The sequence below is a fragment of the Mycteria americana genome, chromosome 12, assembly GCF_035582795.1.
Source record: "Mycteria americana isolate JAX WOST 10 ecotype Jacksonville Zoo and Gardens chromosome 12, USCA_MyAme_1.0, whole genome shotgun sequence".
Taxonomy (NCBI): domain Eukaryota; kingdom Metazoa; phylum Chordata; class Aves; order Ciconiiformes; family Ciconiidae; genus Mycteria; species Mycteria americana.
The window spans coordinates 5,152,949-5,168,846 of NC_134376.1; the positions used below are offsets into that span (position 1 = coordinate 5,152,949).

Sequence of the window (15,898 nt, forward strand, 5' to 3'; positions counted from 1 at the left end):
GCTCTTAAAAAAGTCTACCCATTAGACAGAGGCAAAATTACCTACTTCAGACTATTTCCCCAGGCTCTCTGGTTCCCAAGGCTCCTCCTCCTCCATTTATAGTCGTGTTCCACTCATTATAATTTGTTAATCCCACACTCTAATATCATAATACCACAGGTCCATGGCAGCCGGCAAAAGCACCCACTTAATGTTCACTAACAGTAACGGCAGCACCTACTAAAGCCTAATAAGCATCGACAACTCCTTATGCTCCACTAAAGTCAAGAGAGCGTATCAAATAATTAGGGTGAATCTCCATTGGGTTTGCCATATACCAAATGTTAAAAGCCGTATCGGGAAAAAGTCAAACTGAGCAGGTGAGATCTGCCACTGCGATAACCTTTCGCTGTGGCTTTAATACAAGTTTGGGTAGCTGACCCCCATGAGGAATTAATTTAGGATTTAGAGATTGCAACGGTCAGGGAACCCCAGGGATCCCACAGAGGACTATGACCTTGTGCTCCTGGGGAGAGAGAGATTAAATTTACATTTTCTCGACTCCGAGCAAGAGATTTCTCTTTCTTTGTTTATTTTACAGTCGTAGCATCCCCGAGTTCATCACTGTGGTCCTGTACCCCCATATCATCTCACTGTCCAGATTGCTGTGGCCAAAACGTTTTAGAACATTGCTAATTCATGCTTTCATAAGAAAAAATGGCAACTTTTTTGTTTTCAGTCTACGGCAGGCAACCTGAAATGCCTCCAGTTCCATGATTGACAATGGATACAGCAAACAGATGTCAGAAAAGAAAACCAACTGTGTTCTCTACAGCTGGCTTCACAGCAAAGCCGTACAGAGGAGGCAAAGCCACGGGAGTTGAGACCCATATGAAAATACTTAGAACATTTTGCTCACATATCCCAGGATGACTGAAAACAAGCAGAGCACAATTAGAGGGATGGCTGCAAATATAACCCTTTAGTCAAAGAGACTCAGACTCCAGCCTGTGTCTGCTTGAATACGAGTTATCAGCCAGGGGCTTCCCCACTTCTTTACCAGTGCAATTTATGGTCTGTTTTACTTTACTACTGATTGCTCATGTTTTTGAAAGGAAGGTTAATTCCTTTGCTTTTAATGGAGTAGCTCTGCTGTTAGTTCGGTAAGGCTTTGCATACACAATCAGGCTTCTCATCCCTCCGCCCTCTGTGTACCGTGCAGGGCTATCCCTGCGCTCAGTTCTTCACAGGCCATGTAACACTGCAGCAGAACAGCTAATTTGTCCTACCACTCCCACTGCTGCTCGCACCAACTACGGAACAAAGACAGGAGTCCCGATGATGGATTTGAGTACGGAGAGACTGTCTGTCTCGGGCTACAGTCGGTATCGAAAATCGCCATCAAATTGTTGGGTTTATGAGATGGAAGTTCATCATCCGAGCAAAACGTCGCGTGGCAATTGCAGCCCAACGCCACCCACACCAGCAATAGCAGTGGCAGAGATAAGCAAGCGGAGTTGATCAAAAACTGATGATATTTTTGCTTGGACAGAAACATCTTTCCTCCATTGAGACGTGATAAAAAGAGGCAATTACACCAGAGCTAAGCAGGAGCTGCCGCACTGTATAAAGCATTGTGCTGTACCAAAGGCTGCTTATGACCAATATTAACAACTTAATGAGCTGTTAATGAGGCGCGCATTCAGCTTTTACTTGCAGCATGAAAACACTGCAAATCATTTTAGGGAGCTTCTGGATTGTCAATGGAGAATTAAAGATGTCAAATAAGCCCATCAAATCTATGTCTCAATCTGGACACTGCTTTCCAGTGCATTCTCTTAAAATTCCTTTTCCTGTATGGTAGAATAACTTGCTTTGACAGCAGTACGACTCTCACTTAGACTTTGCTTCCTTCTGCCTTGACATTAGATTTCAGTCTCCAGAGAGCTGCAGGGATGTCTTTTTGACATGTTGACATTAAGGACACTTCTTCCACAGACTCACAGTGGCACGGTTACTTTCTGTCTTACCATTATAAGAGCAGCTACTGAGCTAAGCTACCAAATTTGGAAGTTTAATTATGAAACCTTTATGCTCATCTGTAAACAGATTAAGAACGTAAAACTACCTTTAAAAAAAATAGCCAGTGTGACTAGGCAAAGGAGCCAAGGTTTATATGGAAAATTCATATCCATAATTCCCCAGCGTTGCAGCAATACCAGTAACACACAAGGAATGACTAATGCTCTAATGTAGGCACACTTTAGTTTGTTATTTTTTACCATCCTGTCACAGCCCTGCAGGATTAGATAATGCAGCCGAGTGCTATCTATACTGCTATTACCACCAGTGGAGCTGCATTGATGGGAACAACAAATCCAAATTGGACTTGCTGCAGACAAGCCCCAAGTGGAAACTATGTATAGAGTCAGTCTGGAGGAGTTTAAAATCCACCAAGAAATACTGACGGGATGTACCCGGTGGCTGATCCTACTCTCAGAAACGGAATGTTGTTGGGATACAGGATTAATGGTTTCCAGTAATGCAAGAGAAACTGAAAAGAGGTTTCTTTCCCAGTCCAAACAGGAAATGTCTCACCATTTTTTTCCCCTCTCCATCTTCCTATAGTTTCCCTTTCTTGCTCTGCTCCGCCTTTACTCTCTCTTTTAGCCCACTGTTGGAGAACGTGGCTTGGATCTTTAACTCTGAGCCCAGAGGAGAACTTCTCCTTCATTAGGAAGAAAGACACTGGGGACAGGATGAAAACCCAGTGTCACTCCTGGAGCAGGGCATTCCCAGAACGGCTGCGTAAAGCTCATTCACAACTGAGCATGATGTCGGAACAGCTCTGCAGACTTTTTAAATTTAAAGGGGAGGGGAAAAGGCAAATCAATGTTTCAAACACCCTGCCATACCCCAAAAGCAGCCTTTTGCTGATGTTCAGAAGTGTCAACAATTAAAAGGCAATACCTTACCATTTCAAAGGCTCGGTGCTTTTAAAGTACCAAGGAAGGTCAACCCCTTTGTTTAAACTTTGAGCAAGTGAAACCAATAACTTATTTATTGTATTACTTTCCAGGAGCTTCCCTCCGTCCCCTTTTGTTTATCAAGGGAAGATACTGTCCCTAGGCTGACAGGTTTTAGACTACTGCAATGTGAAATGGCCACGATAATCCTTCTTTTCCCTCCTCCGGTGGCGTCTGGGATGGAAATGCCCACCCAGCTGTGCCAGCAGCAACGCGCTTCCTATCTGCATATGCACAGTCAGTCACCAAGAGACATGGCCCACGTGTCCCAAACAGATAGGAGAAAACAGCCAAGGGGGCCACAGCAGAGTGATTGAAGCTGCCAGCTCTAACGCGTTGAAATGTTGTCATTCCTCTTGTAGGCTGTTAACAAGGAGGCACAGGGGACTTCTCTGCACAGCATCTTCTCAGCTACGTTCGGGGCAGGGAAGGAGATCAAGCTTCTGTGCTATAAGAGAAAGGGGGGCCCAAGGTCATGCTGAGGGACTGCCTCCTGCGGAAAGCGACCTACGATGGGGAGGTGACACCACGGAGGGTATTTTGTATGAACACGGGAAAAGAGCGAGGCCTGCAGAAACAGATGAAAACACTCAAGGACAAAGCAGCCTTGTTCTCACAACCTTCTCTGGCATTAGCGCGAGAGACAAAAGGACATTGCCCGGACACAGATAACCAGGTAAGAAGGGACAAGAGCTCTTTGCTAGAAGCAGCTTATAGCGGTGTCGTGGTTTAGCCCCATACCAGCCACTATAAAGAAAATGAACTCTATCTCAACTGAAACCAGGACAAGCGGGGAGCCAGGTGCCTGGAGTCAAGTCTTTGCTTCTTTATCAGGCTTCTTTCTCCTTAGCATGGCTGCTTCTCTGTATTTTGTCTTCTCTTTCCCAAACCTAAATCACTATTTTTGGTCTCGGAGCTTTCCAGATGGTTTCTACTCCTTGCCTGTAAAATGCTGGGGATGGCCAGGCAGCTCTGAGTTACCGGCAGAGCAGAGCTTCCCTCCGCGTGTCAACTACAGGTGGACAAAATACAGTTTGGGAACTCCAGGAACACCTGTGGAGCCGCAGGCAGGAGGGCAGAGGAAAATAATTGCAGATAACAGTGGGAAATTTGCTGTGGCATCTGCAAGCTTTGTACCAAGAGGTAAACTCAAATTTTTGAAGATGGTAAGAAAAGAGAGGTAAGAAGCAGTCGTCCCCCGTCCCACTCCCATTCCTTTCTAAGCTACAGTTTCACTTTGAGGAAAGTGAGGTGGCCAGGAAACCTGCTTTTCTGAAAGATGATGCTAGCAACCAAGGCGGCATTTCAATGGAGGACTTCTAAGAAGTCTCTGTCTTCCAGCTCTTTTTACTCCTTCCCTTTCCCATTGCAGAACCAGCTCTCAGAGATCATTATTAAAAAGAACAACAACAAACCAGCCTCATCAGTTCTTGTGAATTCTGAAGGTCACCAATGTCACCCTCAGTTATACTGACACACATCACTCCCCTCTTCACACAAGTGGATTTAGAACCTGTTTCGAGGCTAGTGTCTCTCGGTGCACTTCACCCCTTCTGCTACCTCCTCTCCGCACATACGCTCTCCTCCAGCAGCAGCTGCTGGAAGAAATTATGAATTCCATTATTTTTCATCCAGAACAGCTTTGCAGTATATGGGAGAAGCACTGGAGGCTGCAGGCTCATTAGCACCGGATTTGTATTGCTGCCTTCCATTTTATTCACCTTCCCAAATTAGTTGAACCACGCCTGCCCCAAACCTGTGATTTCTGTTTAATTAAAATGCGGGTAGTGGAGCCTCCTGAACTCCAGAGCCCACCACGCAATCAGATAGTGACAGCGACCTGGTAGAATAATGCTCTTGATATAGTGGCTGCTCTAACAGAGTCTTAATTTCAGTTGAGAAGAACAGCACCTCTGGTAGCAGCTGCATTTAGGGCTGGGATGAATATCACTACCCACTGAACACTCACTGCCTTCCCAATCAAAGCTGGCATCCCTGACAGCTGAACTGTTAAATGAATTAACAAGGCGAGAAGGGGGCTTGCCGAAGGGGCTGCGACTCCCTTCCTAATTTCTGCAAGTGGTGGCTTTCAATTTTTCTGTCATTTGTCGGGAGATGCACATGCTTCTCTAATGAGCAGGGCAGAGTTGCAGCCAGCTCTAAAAAGGCAACGTTATGAGGAGCTTCTGGTCCGTGGAGGAGCGGGATCCAGATGCTCGAGGCAGGTGGGGAAGGACACTGGCTCTCTTCAGGCTGAACAGGCAGCGCATCCTTCCCGGCTGCCCCGAGCGCAAGGACTCCCAGACCGCTCTCCTGGCACAAAGAAGAATTGCTCTTCACATCAGTGAGTTTTGCAAACACCCAGGTAGAACTCAAAATGCAGCCTTTGCTGGGGCTTTGATCTTATGGGCTACTGTAACAAGAAAAAGGTTTTGCTCCACCTGTAGCAAAAAAAAAAACAAACCACCCACCAAAAACCCAAAACACTTGCGTCCAGCTCCCTTATTCACCAGGCAAGTCAGGATACGGAGGTCTGTTACTCATGTCTGGCCCATTGCCTACAAGCAGGTTGTTCTCTCCCAGAATTTCCCCCTGCCCATCAGTCAGAGCCAAGCGAGACCTGAGCGCTTGGGCTGCCCGAGGAGGCTGTTGGCTGGGGTACAGCTCAACGGCATGCCAGAGCTCAAGAGAAACTCCCCATTTGGGTGCTTTTTACTTGTTTGATTGCTGAAACTGTCAGAAGGTTGATTTTCATGGCATTTTTTTTCAAGTTTGTCAGGGGGCTCCGTTGCCTATTTGAGCTTCTATTGTAAAAATCCAGATACGATGATAGGAAAATCTTCAAGTCTAACAGGGGAGAGCACAAGAGGGAAGGAAGGAATTACAGACACTCCTTCTGCATCGCTCGTCTGGCTGCACCGGCCGTAGAAGCTGAACGGCACATCAACCGTCAGTATTATTTCCAGGTGCCCCACGCTATATGAAAGACACACCAGGACAGCACAGAATTGGGTATTTTCACTGAACTGGCCCAAACCCAGCATATTTCCCCGAAGGCATGTGCTGTATATTCCTTTTTACAACCAAGAGAGGAATGTTCTTGCACCTACCGGAATTACTGCAACCCTTATGGCAGAATGAAGCACCGTTTAATGGTACTGAGACAGAAGTTATCTGGGGCCTTCAAACCAGGGACTGGTCCCCTTCAGTCATTTTGTGTTCAGTGCTATGCCTGCGTTGTCAGCACTTGTTGTTTATTGGGAAGGTTTTCTCTATTTTTAACATGGATGCCCCATTGCTGAACCTAAGCAGACCCATTTTTTCCAGCTTGCTGCTTAACTGCCTTTACCATGGGTAAGAACATCAAGCAAACAATAACAACAAAAACTTGTATTTCCACAGCACGCTTTAACTCAAAGGTGTCACAAATCAATTTAAAACTTAAATTGCAATACCAGCTCCAATCACTTTACTCACAGTATAAATCACAGCCAGTTCTGGAGGTGGAAGAGGCAGTTATATAACAAAGCATAATAACTTCACACAACAAGAGTGAAAATCGGCAGGAAGATCCTACATTCATCATTTCTACCGCATGAACCCGGATTGTCCCTAACCAGAGGTAAATCCAGTATCTCTAAAAAACCATCTGAGTCACGCTACAACTTCAGATATACGAGCCCTGTCTGTGCAAGAAGGTCTCCCGGATATCTGTTTCCTCCCAAGTTTGGCTCCTTCCATTGCCCTGTTCCCTGTCTGAGTTATGATAAGGAAGACCTGGACTATGGGATTAAAAGACATGATATAACAGCATTTCCTTGTTTTCCCCAGCTGATTTTCTGTGCTGTGTACATGTGTATAAATGCATGTGCTGGCTCCATTTGCAGCAGTGAGATATTTAGCTCTGAAACAAAAATGTGTTTTGAAGCCAGATACAGTTGGCTCCACTTGGGGCTTTCTTTGCTGCAGTTGCAGAAGTTGGAGCAGCAGCAAACTAGAAAAAAAAATGTAAATGTTGCCAGCTGTCTCTCCAGAACCATGCTGCTCTGATTAATTTATGATGTTTTCAGAGAAAGATAGTGAATGTTACACCATATTTGAAATGAAAAGGTTAAGTAGAGTTTAAAAAAAATGTGCAGTAGTTTAAAAAAACGTGCTTTGCTTAGTTTTGAGCAATAGAATATTTAATGAATAATAATAAAATGAATTAGTTCTGGGTTTGATAGCTTCTACGTCCTAGCCTTGAGACAGTAGAACAAAAGTGTAATCAGATTCATTCACGGCGGCAGACTGAACAACAGGAGGATGCGTGTCGCCTATTCTTGTTCGAAGCTTCAAAAGATGCTGCTGCAGAAATTGATACCATAACTAACAACGATTTCGGCACCAGCCTCTCTCCAGCTGGGGTCACCATAAATACGGCACCACCGTCCTGGCTGTGAGGAAGACATCAGCTATTCCAGTCCCGCGCTTCCCAGCTAGAGTTACTGAGAAGAACAGACTCAGCTGTGGGCTATCTGGGCTCTGCAAAATCACCTCTTTCACAAAGCATTCAAAGAAGTCTCTAGTTAACTGTCTCGCCCCGATTTCCACCCCCAGCCTTCCAATGGCAGGATTTTAAAATGATCAGCAAGTTACAATTCGTACATACAGCCTGGATTCATGCACTAGATCCACAGTGAGTAGAGCCTGGATGCAGGTATAGAGTCTGCGTGTTCCTGAGAGTAATCATCATCTGTGCCTCCAAAGCTAGCATTAAACTGGACGCAATGTCTTCTCGACTTCAGGAGCATAAAAATACAGCGAGGGGTGGTGCACAGGCAATGTCTCTACACAGAGACCTATAAAATAAAAGAACCAGCTTTCCAAGTCTCCCTTGTTTTGTAGTTTTGTTTCTTTTCCCTCGTGGCTTTCCTGTGCTCCACTTTTCACTTTTTTAACTTGAGTCAATTTTTCCTTCAAGCTAATTTGGTATGAACAGTCATCCTCCTGCAACTCCAAAAAATATTTTCTCTTCTTTCTTTCAAATGCCCTTTCTCCCTTATTCGTGTAGGCCAACTGGCTTTCAAGTGGCAAGAAACTGTCAGTGCCAACCTATTCCAGAACAGGATACTCCAAAAAACTGTTAGTGATCGTGACCAGGGAATTTTTCAAATCATTCATTTCCTGGACAAATATTAAATATTATCTGGAGAATATTAAAACATGTCAGTACTTTAAAAAAAAAAAAAAAAATCAACTCATTTTCCTTTTACCTACCTGCTTCGCCCACAAACACTTCCACTGGTGTGCTGGTAGGGCTCTCACCAATTACATTATATGCTGTCATTAGTACTTCATATCTCTTGTATTTCTTCAACTCTGAAAAAGTAAAATATTATAGTATAGGTAATTATTTATACTGTATTACAGGTATTATTTAGACTCCATCACCTCTTTATCACCAGGCTTCTCTCTCGCAAAATACAGCATTAAACAGTACAATTAGTTCAATCTCTACTTCCATCCTTCCTTAATTCACACATCACAGCGGGATTTGCATAATTATGAAAGATCTTTGCAATGAAATGGCCGGATTTTCCAGTGTTTCCTCACGGTGTTGCTCCAGTAAGAGGAATCATTCCTGATGGGTAACTAGCCAGAGGAACATCTCTAGGTCTTTCTTAAAGACAGAAAAAGGCAGGACTTTGCTTTGAATGTTCAATATATACGGGCTCCTTTTGATCTCTACTGGTAGGGAAGAACATGTCCTCAAGCCTTTGCCTAATCCTAGGGACTTTCATCCGGGGAGTCATTTAGCGACTGCACTGCTCAAGAACGTCACTGCCGAAGCAGGGCGCAGAAGAAGATCTGCAGCGGGGAATCTGGAGTCCCATTCGAAGTACTGCATGGGCATCTTTCTCCTTCCAAGTGACCACAGCAGGAACATCAGTCACAAAGAGAGAGGAGAATTTGAAGTCTGGACTCCATTTGGCCACCAGGCAACCAATTTCTTTGCTGACGTATAGAAACTACTCTGAAAGATGAGGTAGGAAAGCAAGAGCAGTGTGGGAAAAATCTAGAAAAACCCAATTGCATGAGGGTAATTAGTAGACGCAAACAAGGGTGGAGTAGAATCATGTCAACGTCATTAGGGGAGGCAGCGCCTGAGCAGTTTCATTTCAGATTTTGCATTTTCAGGATGAAAGAATCGATCCTAACAGAAATATTTATCATCTAAAATATTTAACAGTGAAATTAGAGTAAGACAGTGATCAATAATGTAAATTGCTGTATTTAAATGGGCACTGAAGTGATTAAGAAACGCATGGCCAGGGGTCCAAATTTCTCCCTTTGCCAATAATATTCTCTGCTGTCTATGAATCACATAGATAACTTAACTCTGTGGCTGACAGTATGCCATCGGTTTGGTAAGGTCCAATGTCTAATCATACAGGTTCATCTAATTCCAGTTTCATGGAAATGTTTACAAGCGTTGTGCTCCTATATCTGACTCAGAGTCCAGCATCGTTCCCTGGTCTCAGGTATACTGCGAGCGATGGCCGATACATCGCTAACTTTTTGACGTGATACCACTAAACCCAGATGGCACAGCAAAACAGGGAGCAGGCAAATCAGCAATCATGATGCTAAGTTCGTAAACAAACAAAGGAAAAATAGGAAGATGTATAGGATATAGTACTGGGCAGCTTGTACAGGGAAACTTTAATTGCTGCCATGAAAAGCCACAAGGGAGATTTTAGTGTTAACTGGATGTGGAAGAAAATGGAGCACATGAGAGTTCATGCATGCAAGTTTCAGTGGGGATAGGGCTTCATTTTTTTTTTTAGCCCACCACAATCTGTGACTCAAAAGCCTTGGGCAAAACCTAGCTAGTGAACCATCATCACCACAAAGCAACTTGCCTTTTAACTCTGTCGAATGCTATTTTATTCATTTCCAATTGAAAACACCTCTGGAGAGGCACATAAATTTATTGGGCCCTCTCTAAACTGGCCTCCTACTCCACGGAATGCCTGAGCATCGCAATGCTTGAATCACAGGACTAATGATGTGATACAGCTAAACTCAGATGGACTGCAAAATATGTAGCAAGCGAATCAAAATTCATTTAGCATCAGCAATACTGGGTTGTTACAGTCAATAATGTTTTGCCTTCCCAGCAGCCACATTTTTACAACAGCTACCTACTTGTATCATCAATGTCTCTTGATGTAGCAAAAGCAAAGGCTTAAAGAAAAAGAAACTCGAGAAAGCAGAATCATTAATCTGTGTTGATTTCTGCTAGATCCACTGAGGAGAACCATAGGAGTTTGCCTATAGTTTCGTTCGAACCATTACAAAGAGTCTCATCTAAAGGCAATGTGCACTTACGTGTTAATTCATACGTCGTTAATGCAGAGCTGCTGTTCACTGTCTTGAAGCTGCTTTGGGCTATTCAGGGTAAGCAAAGCAGAAAGCTTGTTACAGTGCAAGGAAATAGTTATTGCAAATGATGTACAGCAGAGACGGAGGCAAATGATGCAGCACACACATACACAGTTTGAGCTTTAGGACTGTACCTTGAAGGGCAATAAAATCACATCACTCTCTCGTAACACATCAAAGGCATCTCACTCACACGGGGCTGTTTCATTTCCTCCTCAAACAGAGAATCTCACAAATATACAACGCAGAAATGTTCTGACTCCTAGACTAAATAAAACAAATGAGTAAAAAGGAAACAATTTCTAGGGGGGAAACTCTCAACACTGTATTATATCCTTATTTCTCAGCATGCAAAATTCAAAACCTGAAGAGCTGCAGGGTAAAGACGTGGAACACGGGCCACAAAGAGCAAACACTTACAATAGGACAGGACCCGTTTCTTTAAATGTGTGCTAGATTTCCCACAGTTTCACTTATAGAATTCAATATTCCTGCTGTGAGCGAATTGCAATAACATGCTAAGCTGTGCAAACCATAGGTCAGTGAGGAACAGAGGTGTGCTAAGGTGAGAATTGTCACATTATGAGGAGAAAGAGGGAAATTTCTCTTAAAATACACTTGTCTCCACCCCTTTCTCTCTCTCTTGACTCCCTGGAGAGGTACAGCATGTTTTTTTCTACCCTACAGCTATTAGGAACATAGCTGCAGGGCCAGCCAAGAAGAGGGAAGAGGGGAAACCAGTCGGCTTCACAGGCTCCCTGGCTCGCGAGACTAGAGAGCATCCAAAGCCTCTAGAATATTATCCTTTCATGATAATATACCGAGTCAGTCATTCAGCTTTTGTCCGGAAAAAACCGCTTATGCATACCTACACCTACAGGAGCTTTACATCTCTACTCTGTCCTGGTTAAAACTCTGTACAGCCTGAGAAGTCTCATTCGGCACTGGCCATATAGGTGAGGTCAGAGCTAGGTGCTTACGTTATATTTAAAGCAACCATTTTTCCACACCCCCACAAAAATCACTCTTGCTTTTGTAGAAACCACTCTTTTGGGTTCAGGGAAACATGGGAGATGATGTAAGATATTTAAAATAGTCTCACTCAACCCTAGTCTGCTGCTCTTAGAGTGAGTATTATCTTATTCTGAATATGCCACTGACATCAAACAGGACAAAAGCTGGTCCCTCTGTGAGCACATCGCATTGCTGGACCATATCTGTCAGGCTACCGAGTGCTCACATCTTTGCCTCCCATCATCTTATTCTGCCTATTCTTCCCTCTGATTTCCTTTCTAGCCTTTGTCTAAAAATCCTTTTCATTTTTCTATTATTCCTCTTGCTCTCCACCTTCTTTCCATGCGAGCCAAAACCCCCCGTGACTAACGTGGCAAGAATGCACCTTAAAATTCTTGCTCATTTTTACTATTTCCTTCCAAAATGGGGCCAAGCACTTTGAAATTATAAAAATTCTTTTTAAAATTTGTCCTCAGCTGTTTTCGTATACTGCAAAAAGAAAAACAAAATGTCAATTATAAAAACTATTAAAAAATAGCAAGAAAGAAAAAGGTTCCCAGCTGAGGAAAATAAAGTCCCTCTCTTTTTTGTCTGATGGCAGAACAAAGTATACCAGGGTAATCATGAAATGGAGGTAGCAGAAAGCAGGAAATCAGAGGATACATGAGGGACAGAACATCAATTCAAATATGCTGGCACAGACTGGAGCGCACCATTACAAGCGACGCCGATCAGAGTTATTAGTATTTTTCAGCAACTTCACCCTGATTGTGTAAAAGCTAAATTATCCCCAGCACTCTTAGACACAATTGTGTGTTATTTCCATGGGGCAAGAGGGCATACAGTGTCTGGTATAACAACAGATTACCATTCTGGGATATTACGGGGTCCAAAACACAGGCTTACGTGTGAGCTCTGCTCTTAAAGCTGAAGGGTTCTGGATGGTTTTGGATTCCGTTCCAGATCCAGTGTCATAATCCAGCTCCCGATAGTAGATCCGGTATCCCAACAGCAAGCCATTTAGACTCTCAACTTTGGGTGGCTGAAAAACATTCACATTAAGAACAAGCTCGTTAAGACGTGCATCGCAACAGATATCCGTCACACCGGGCAGCGGCTGCCACGGGTCCTGCGCGACGGGACGCAGTGCTCTCTGGTGAATGTAGCCATTAATAATGCACAGGGTCAAAGGCTGTGCAATTTGAAAAACACAAGATAAAGGCAACTTTGATGCTTTCACTCAGCTATGGCAATTACAAAATTTCTTTACTTAAAAATTGACACCTGATGCACTACACTAAGAGCTAAGCTCCTTTCCTTCTTGGTCCACAGAAACTTGTGTGTGAGAAAGAATATAAATAAGCGTGCCCCTGAAAATGCATGTTGCTGGCCATCAACAGTGGAACAGCAAAACAGCATTTCACTTCTTCCGAGATGAAAAGAAATAAATTATTTTGTTGAAGACAGAATTTCTTTAGTGGCTATATTCCTTGGGGACTGTTCATAGAACATTCTTCCTTTGGCATTATTTTACTGAAAGACTGATGAGAAAATAACAACTAACTGGTGTATTCTGGCTTTAATTAGGAAGATGAAAATAGGTCTAATAGCCTCAGAGAGGCATTGAGAGAGGAGTCACAGTATGATGGACTCTGGTGTGTTGCATAGGCCCAGTCCCACAGGCAAACCCAGGTCTCCTCCAGAACAGCTTGGAGCACTATGTTACGTATGGCCATTGGGCTGGCTCAGATATTGAGTTTTTTTTTTCTTCTGCAACGTGCTGGAAGATGCTCAAAGACGTCGTACCTCAGCAAGGCTTCTTCAGCAGCCCCTCACATCTTCTTTCAGATACAGATATACAGCCAGTACACTGAAAAGGAGATTTTTGTCTGAATGGCTTGCTTAAATAGAGATAAGCAAAGGGATTCTTCATGTTTGGGAAAAAAATTACTTTCATGAGTCTAATACAGGCTAAGAACTGCAGAGAAGAAAAGATGCCCTGAGCCGTTTATCTTCTAAAGATTCTTGTACTGAAATTTAAGGGGCTGAAAGTGTAAATGAAAAGGATTTTAATGACGATCTTGCCTTTAATCCAGAAAGATCTCTAGCAGTCTTGAGAACTTTACTAAGGAAAACCTTCTGTCCATTGTGGAAAAATTAACCACTGCTGTGAAACGCTGTCACAATAGAAAGTAATACCACATGTAATTTTAATGAAGAAAGTAAGAATATTTTCACAGGAAAGGAGGAAGATATTTGGTAATAACCTAGCATTCTGCTTCCAGAAATGACAAGAATTTTCCATTACTTCATTACGACGGCAAGAGAAGAGTGAGGGCTGTCCGGTCTCCGTGCAAAGGACTTTGCTTTGGGTGAGGAATTAAGGAATTAAGTAGAAAGATTGCAGTTTATGGAAACCAAAAAAAGAAAATTATGTGAACCAGAGTATAAGCAAGCTACGCAGCTACCAGGAAAAGGAGCAGAAACTGCTCCTGCAAGAAGCTGCCTTCTTTTGCAGTTGTCCTGCCCAGAGCCTGCTGAAAGCAATCCAGATAGTCCCAAGATCTTGCTGTACTTACTCGGCATGGTTGGAGAACCTCGTTCATCACTGTTTCATGCTCATTATTGTGCTCCATCCTTTGGAGAAGCTCTGACCATATTTCACTATTATTTAGCATCTGCATTACAGAATGATCTAGGAATAGAGGATTGTGAGGAACCTCAAGAATCCTCAGGACTAGGCCCTCAAGACTGCAGAAAACCAGCTTCTTAAAGCCCTTTTCACAAACAGAGCAACCTCCACCAGAAAACAAGCTGATTTTTCTGCTTCCCAGTATTCCTATTGGAAAGCTCTTCCAAGCCTCACTACTTGGGCGGTTAGAAACCTTCATTTAATTTCTAATCTAAATAATTCATAGCTAGTTTATAACCATTTGTTCCTGTGCTAACATTGCCTTTTGGGTTAAATTGTTCTTCTCCCTATGGGGTGTTTACTCCCGTGATGTATTTTAAAAAGGGCAATCGCATTCCCTCGCAGACTCCATTTTACAAGGCAAATAAATCAACCTCTTGTACAACAGCCTTTCCTAGTCTCAGACCGAGCCCCTTGTTCGAGGGACTGAGCAAACAGACCAAAGTGACAGCCTTCTCTATGAGCGATGACATGGTTGCTCATGGACCAGCTGAAAAGTTCTTCTCCACAAGGTGGAGAAGATGAGATATGGTTTCCTGGCAATTACTTGTATATCTATCGTGATCTTTTTTTTTTTTTCTTTTCCTATCTTCTGACTTTCCTCTTTTGTTTTCTGTATGATACTGAACTTGCTTTAGCTCCGACGGTGCCCTAGCAGAGAAGGGCTCCGCAGCATGGCAGCGTCCTTGCCTCCCTCTGTCCTGGCAGGGAGGAGTCCCAGCGCAAAGCGGGAGGACTGCCGTCTCCAAAAACAAGGCGAAGGGAGGCACTGTCCCACCAAGATACATCTTGAATGCATCACCACAAAGGAGGAGAGAGGCTTCAAGAAAACAAAGCCTAGCCAGCATGGAAATAAACTTCACACAATGAAAAAAATACTGTGAACACTACATAGAGTCGTATTTCGGTTACTTATTACATAGAAGGAAGGTGCTCTTGGAAAGATTCAATGCCTTTTCCTATTTTAACTATTCAGAATTTTTTTTTAAATTGAAAAACAAAAAGTTGAGGTGGAATATCCTACAGAATCTTAAAAGGAAAACACTGCTGAAGCTGAGAAAGAGACTGTTACTCCCTGCTCTGCCATATAACTGCCTAACAGATAAAGCTTAATTCCTCATTGTGGTACCACACTGATTTGTTGATAGCAAGCATTGTTTTCTTACATTTTCATGTGATTGTCCATTTCTTCCTTCCTTTAAATTTAGGACAGGGAAGCTCAGAAAATAAATAGCTTGAAAACTGTCTTTCTCCCTGCCATGGAAATGATGATTCTTTCCTGAAAAGGGTACTCTGCTAAAAGGTCAGGTCTTCCCCTTCCTATCTGTCTTTCATGGACAAAACTCTGCTTTTGATGTAATGGATTATTTAGGATTTTGCAGGAAGGCCTGAGGGATCTGCTGAAATAGGTAAAATGATTATGAGTGGCAGCCCGTAATGTTGTAGAGAAGTAAGAGAAACATTTTTGTGCTGTTCAAAAATAATAATAAAAAAAGACTAAAATGTAAGTTTGAATAATTGTTATCTCTAAGGTAGAAGCAGAATAGTACATGATCCTGATGTTAACTGTAACATCCTCCCGAACATTTGAAATAACCTTGCATTATTGATACAACAGACCTCCGTGGAAATTACTTATTTTCTTCCTACTTTAAATTTAGCAATAATGGACTGATTGGACCAAGCAGCTGAAAGCACAGATAGTGCATCTAGAGTTTGTTTTGTGAATTATTAACACAGCTCAAAGTTAAAAATTTAG

The 15,898-nt window shown here is 43.0% G+C and overlaps 1 protein-coding gene across 3 annotated transcripts in view; it reads right to left on the reverse strand.

Moving 5' to 3' along the window:
• Positions 1–15,898, reverse strand: part of SDK1 (sidekick cell adhesion molecule 1) — a 430,085-nt gene that overhangs the window by 39,174 nt on the left and 375,013 nt on the right. For all 3 annotated transcript variants that reach the window (XM_075515084.1, XM_075515081.1, XM_075515083.1), the window contains 3 exons: positions 12,354–12,489; positions 10,380–10,439; positions 8,265–8,366 (listed from right to left, as the gene is read on the reverse strand). In XM_075515084.1, the coding sequence (XP_075371199.1) occupies positions 8,265–8,366; positions 10,380–10,439; positions 12,354–12,489 (298 nt within the window). The remainder of the gene's footprint in view (positions 1–8,264; positions 8,367–10,379; positions 10,440–12,353; positions 12,490–15,898) is intronic.